The 6,651-nt window shown below is 37.4% G+C and overlaps 1 protein-coding gene across 1 annotated transcript; it reads left to right on the top strand.

Annotated features, from left to right (window-relative positions):
• Positions 1–2,058: 2,058 nt before the first annotated feature.
• Positions 2,059–5,198, top strand: LOC126609366 (zinc finger protein SHOOT GRAVITROPISM 5-like). Its single transcript, XM_050277295.1, has 3 exons — positions 2,059–2,711; positions 2,824–3,232; positions 3,988–5,198. The coding sequence occupies exons 1-3, from the start codon at positions 2,585–2,587 to the stop codon at positions 4,910–4,912; spliced, it is 1,461 nt and encodes a 486-aa protein (XP_050133252.1). The 5' UTR covers positions 2,059–2,584; the 3' UTR covers positions 4,913–5,198.
• Positions 5,199–6,651: the final 1,453 nt, after the last annotated feature.

The following is a 6,651-nucleotide window of genomic DNA, read 5'->3' as shown; positions in this document are numbered from 1 at the left end:
AAATCATCAGCAACAAAATTCTTTTCATGTAGATATGTCGAATTTTGTTTACTTTTTTTTTTTTAACTGTAATGGGGATAATAGCTACTAACTAATCAAAGAGAAGTATTTTTTCTAAAAGAAGATGCTCCAACTTTGGAGAATAAAATTTCAGTTTCTTGCTATGTAATTAATCAAGAGAATTCCAACTCTTGTTTGCTCACATGTAAACAAGAATAATAAAAAATAATTATTAATTACTGCATGTGACCCGTGATGATATCCGTCTTGATTTTTTTCCAACGGTTGGTGATGCATGTTTAAGGCTGTAGAGGTGCTGAAGAATCATGATGGATTTCTAGCTGAAAAAATAATGGGCATTACTGAAGCTCAGTACATATATACGAAGACCCTTATTGACTGTTATCTAATTCAAAAGTACCAACCCTTAACAAGATGGAGCATTCCGAAAAGAAAGTACTATAATTGAACATTACCAAGTTTGATTGTGACTGTCATTCTGTCATTTGAAGACATATGAGTGTCAAAGTTGCAAGTTTGAATAACGAATGGCTCGTTTGAAAGTATTTCTAAAATGATTAAAAATGCTTTTGATGAAAGTGTTTTTGGGTTCAAAAAGCACTTGAAGGGCTTCTTGTAAGGAAGCACCAGTTATGTACTTCTTTCAGGAAGACACTTCAAGTGTTTTTTTAGGATTTACTTACAATTTTTCTATGGATTGATTCCAAAAATACTCTTATAAAAAACTTTCAGTCATTTTAAAAGCACTTTCAAACTATAAGAAAATTAATCTTGGATGATTATATTTACACATAATGCAATAACGATCAAACAGTTATTTTGACAACATTATAGTATGTAAATTACAAAACAATACCCTAACAACTATCAAATTTATATGAAAAACTTCACTTGCTCAATTGAAGAGAAAAACTTTTATTTATACACTCGTCATGCTCTAATTGATTTTCAATTGCGAAATTATTCTGATCATCTTCCACCATTACTAAGTTAATTAAGTTCACTTCTAACGTATCAAATTTGAAGTTTTTTTAATCTACAGTGTAGTGTTATCTAGAGTTTGAGTTGCTCAACTGCCCCTTAGCCCAGTGCTCATGATGCGCTACGGAATCTCCACCGTGCTGGGGGACACACACGACCCAACGTGAACGATTTCAGCGCCTCTCTCTAGATATGAAGTGGAACGCGTTTACATATGAAAAACCTATACTTAGTCATATAGGGAATTTCCTTGTATTAGTTCAATGCCAAATATGATAATACATGTTAGAATAATTGTTGGTCGGGAAGCTAGGTTTCTGAAAAGATGTTAGAATAATTGTCAATTACCCTAATCGATTACTACTTTACTGGACACCCAATTTGAAAGATCGGGAAGTTTGAGATGTGCATGCAAAGAGCGGCAAATATTTTTGTTTTTGAACTAATTACTATTTATTAACAAAAACAGAGACTAATAGTTATTTACAATTAACATAAAATGGAAATTAAACAAGTTAGAGAAATGATTACGGCAGGCCTCTTGAAAATGACTAATCTCTAATCGCGCCACTACTTTTTACCTTTCCAAAAGCTGCTTCAAGAAACATGTTAATCCGGATTAGCTTAGGCATCATTTCGTTTAAACCAAACGTGTTAGGATAATATTAGGAAGAGCAAATTTTTAAATCAAATTTGTAAACAAAGTGATATCTCACAAATAAAAAATAAGAACGTTAATCAACATTTAATAATAATTCAATCATCAACGTCCACATTATTTGTATTACAAAACTTAGTTTAGAAATTTGGTTTCCGGCCCTAGTATTACCCGTACAGTTAATTAAGTAACTTATTATTTATTTTTCTTTTTCTCTCTGATTTTACCTCTTGTTTTTTTCTATTTGTGGTGGAGGACTGAGAGAGAGGGTCACGTGAGGGGAGGATGAGAGCTCACGTGGAAGGGGTGATCTGGGACTGGGAAGGGCCTGCATTAATTCATGCAAAATTACAGAGTGTGACGAATAATGACTGTTTTGTAATGGGAAGGATGTTTTTTTGTTTCTGTCTAATTCTGTGATGTGTGTGGGGGCTCTCAGTTTTAAGCTGCACTGAATGGTGTGATTGGGTCACCCTCACCATCCCCAGCCAGCCCCAATCACCCCCAACCCAACCTCCTCTCTCTCCCCCCTCCTTCAATCTCTCTCTTTCTCTCTCTAGATCTCTTTCCCTTCTTGTACAGAAAGAAAGAAAGAAAAGAGCTTTTATAAACAAGACAGACTTCCCACAAGCTCACCTGCTCAAGGTGGAGGGTCAATGGAAGAAAAGCTAGCCTAGCTAAAAAGCCTTTTAAAGCCGCTTAAATAAAGCTTTTAAAAAAAGTTGATTGCAGAAAGCAAGAGCCTTTCCTCTTCCTCTCTCTCTCTCTCCTCTCTTCTTCTCTCTTTCCCTCTCATGTGTGACCGTGAGAGAGATGAAAGAATCCAACCTCACCTGCACACATGTGTATGTAGGGATTGATTGATTCTTAGTTATCTCTTCTCTTACTTAAACTCCTCCATCACATCCTCACAAAAATCCACCCATGTTCGACAACACCACCACCACCAACAACAACACCGCCGCCTCTTCTTCCGCTCCTCCGTCTTCTTCCTCTCATGAAAATGGCGGAGCCACCCACAAACGAAAAAGAAGACCTGCAGGCACACCAGGTAAAAATAAAATAAAGACCCCATAATTCTGTTAATTAATCAAACCCTTTTCTTTAGAATTCTTAATTATTGATTTTTTTTTTTTGTATAAATAATTCTGGTTATATTATAGATCCGGATGCAGAAGTGGTGTCTCTGTCCCCCAAGACCCTACTCGAATCGGACCGGTACGTGTGCGAGATCTGCAACCAGGGATTTCAGAGAGACCAGAATCTGCAGATGCACAGGCGTCGTCACAAGGTGCCGTGGAAACTACTGAAGCGAGAGATAGCGGAAGATCAGGTGATCAAGAAGAAGGTGTTTGTGTGCCCGGAGCCCAGCTGCCTCCACCACGACCCCCGCCACGCCCTCGGCGATCTCGTCGGGATCAAAAAACACTTCAGAAGAAAACACAGCAACCACAAGCAGTGGGTCTGCGACAAGTGCTCCAAAGGCTACGCCGTGCAGTCCGATTACAAAGCACACCTCAAAACCTGCGGCACCAGAGGACATTCCTGTGACTGCGGCCGTGTCTTTTCGAGGTAAATTAAATTTTTTATGCTTGCGTTCTACTTCGTCCTTAACATCGCCCAATCTTCCCTTTTATTTATGAAAAAAAGAAGAAGAAAGAATTGTTGATAAAATTAGCTAGCTACTAGCGAGACAAAAATTATTATCTGAAATCTGAAGATGGTCGGACAGGTTTTTTCTATTCTCCTCTCTTTCATATGCACATCCAAACCCTAAAAAGCACTGCCAAAAAAAGCAGCTGTTACAGATAAGAACAAATCTTGAAATACTACAAGCAACCTCTACCGTTTTCTCTCTTCAAAACATTAATGAATTTTAGTCTCTTCTCTCTGAAATTCAAATAGGGTATGGCATCAGTTTCCTGCAGTGGCAAATGACCTCATCCTCTCTTTCATGGCCGCTGCAGCTCTACAGTTTCCGGTTTAGAAGTTTTCAAAAGTATTCAGTATAATTAATTACCTATTTTTGGACACACTAAAACCGTCGTCATTCCATTTTAATTACTTAATTAAACAAATATATAGGGCTACCCCATTTGATTTCTTTTGCTTACCTAGCTATATATTAACTGATCATATATTCTATTTAATTAGTTGTTGGAACCCAGCAAATCATATAATCCATACCACATATCCTCTTAACAATTTAATATTCATTTGTTTGTTGGTAATCCTACATATGTCATATACGAACGGCTCATCCGCTTCTGGCTAATTCCTTCTTGTTGTTTTTCATCTTGATAGCAATATACTTTTATTGATTTCAGAGTGGAAAGTTTCATAGAGCACCAAGACACTTGCACAGTCCGACACGTCGTTCGGCCGGAATTACAGGCAGCGCTGCAGCCGGCGGCCTGCTCGTCGCGAACTGCATCGAGTACCAGCCCCTCTAGCGACGCCAATTTCAGCATTAGTAACAATGTGGCAGCTCCAGTAGTATTGGCTGGACTCCCGGTGCGACCAAACCCAACTCACCATCACGATAAGCGCGACGGTATGAATCCTTATATTTCTTGCAACCGTCAGCAACAGCAGCAGCAACAACAAGCGCATAATAATATATTGGAACTTCAGCTCCTTCCGTCCTCAAACGCCCATACTTCTTCCCCGCCAAATTTAGACGAAAGTCACGCAACTAATCTGAAGCTATCGATTGGATCGCCGTCAAGTGATCAACTTGCCAACGAAAAGAATGAATCAAGCAAGTATAATTCATCGTCCGATATAAAAAGAAGAAGAAGCTCTCCAGGTAATGAGAAGAATGTTAACAATGCATCTGCTGTTGGAGGAGTTGGGTCGACGTCGGAACTGGCCAGGTTGAAAGAGTTTGCGAGTGAGGAGTTGAAATTGGCCGTGGCTGAAAAGTCGTATGCCGAAGACGCCCGGCGAGAAGCCAAACGGCAAATAGAGATGGCGGAGATCGAGTTCGCGAACGCCAAGAGGATTAGGCAGCAAGCGCAGGCTGAGGTGGAGAAGGCTCTGTTGCTCAAAGAGCAGGCGACTAAGAGAATCAGCTCCGCCATTTTGCAAGTCACTTGTCAAGCTTGCAAACAGCACTTTCACATTGCCTCTGCTGCTTCCACCGTCGCAGGAGGAGGAGCAGTGGGACGCTCTGATGAGACCTCCCTTGCTATGAGTTACATGTCCTCCGCCACAACCGAAGGAGAAGGAGATCATGACCACACAGCATAATTACCATTAATGACCTAATATTTTGTAACTGCTTTTTTGTTTTTGTTTTTTTGTTTTTTTCACATGCAATGCTTATTTGAACAGGCCTCTCACAAAGCTTCACTTTTTTCATCAGTTAATTATTGCTGCATCAGAGTAGGGGAACTTTATTTCTGACCATTGTTTGGGATACTGGTGAAAAGTGTTGTAATTGGGTCCTTGTATTTAATATTTCAAATATTATATATCTTCATTTGTTACAAAAAAGGAAAAAAAGAAGAAGTAAAAATACGACTTTCTGGATTTACTTTCCTTTCAAAGGACTTGTGCATTAATATGTTCGTGCATTTATATCGTAATTTCAAGAGGAAGAAAGACTTTATATACTCAATTAATTTAAATTGCGGGAACGAACTCAAACATATGTCAATGAAAGAGCACAGTATTCTATCCAGTTTGTTTACACTCAAGCCGATCTGCAATATTTCTTGAACGGTAGTCGCATGCAGTACTCTGGCTGGTCTTTGTTGTTACGTTGTCATACTATATTAATCAATGTTGACGATTGATTTGTTTTTATCACGTCATTAGGGTGGTAAGATCACAACCATGGCATAATTAAGATTCTCTCTCCTTCAAATCTCCTCCTCTCCAATCCCCTTCTCTCTTACTTTCCTCTTTTTTTTCTTGCTTTATAAATAAGTCAAAGTAAAATATTGACGTAGCTTAATCATGGTCGTTCAAATAGTAGAGAACTAAAAATAAGGAGAATTTGAAGAAAAGAATCCTACTTCGTATTTCATTGGATAAATTATACATATTATCTTGGAGATTTTTAAGAGCTTTTTGTGTAAATCAAATCATAGGGATAATTTGATTCCAAACTTTATCAGCCCCTATCGTATTCCTGTCCCTAATGTGTATTAACTGTTCTTATGACGTCCTAGATATTAAACTAAAATACAAAAAGAAAAAAGTAACCCTAGCTAGGTCTTCTTTAGGAGCTCGCCCATGAATTGTCGTTTTCAGACTAATCCTGCATGGTTAAGTTTAGATGCATGCTAGCTTTTTTAAGCATTGGTTCCTCAAGGGCATCAAAATGAATTAACGAAGGACACTCTTAAACATCTGAATAGGTGAATTAGCTAGGGAAATTACCTTTACCCGCATATTTTATTTTTCTTCTATACACCTTTATTTATTTGTATCATTTGATTTTTATTGTTGATTCAAATGTTAAAAATAAACAGGGATCTGCATAGCAAGGAGAAAATGGGCGTGAAAATTATTTATTGGTGTATTATATGTTCTTATAATAAGATTATTTAGCTCACATGCTCTTTAATACAAGTGAGTTCTACTATTTTTACTATTATAAGAAAATGTATGTGTCAGTGTTGTGTATCTAAACAAAATTACTTTTTTCTTATGGTAAATCGGAGTTAAGCCAATGTGCTGAGGTAGCGGATCTAGAATTCTAGTATCAGGTGGTCCCAATATAAAAGTTTTGACAAAAATAAAATTGAAAATGTAAACGATAAACTACCAACTTTTAGTTAATAATCTTTGTACAAGTAACATTAAAAGCTAAAAAGATTAAATTTGCTCACGATGAGGTTTCATATTAACGTGTCATGATAGTTTCATTGTCAATACAAGAAAAAATAGATCGATGATGATTTGGAACTATCCGAAATTGGAGTTGAACTATAGGAAATAGGATTAGAGCAATCTAAAATTAGAGTTTAACTATTTGAAAT

The sequence above is a fragment of the Malus sylvestris genome, chromosome 16, assembly GCF_916048215.2.
Source record: "Malus sylvestris chromosome 16, drMalSylv7.2, whole genome shotgun sequence".
NCBI lineage: Eukaryota > Viridiplantae > Streptophyta > Magnoliopsida > Rosales > Rosaceae > Malus > Malus sylvestris.
The sequence above is the reverse complement of the archived record's forward strand: the minus strand, read 5'-3'. Positions and strand labels throughout refer to the sequence as shown.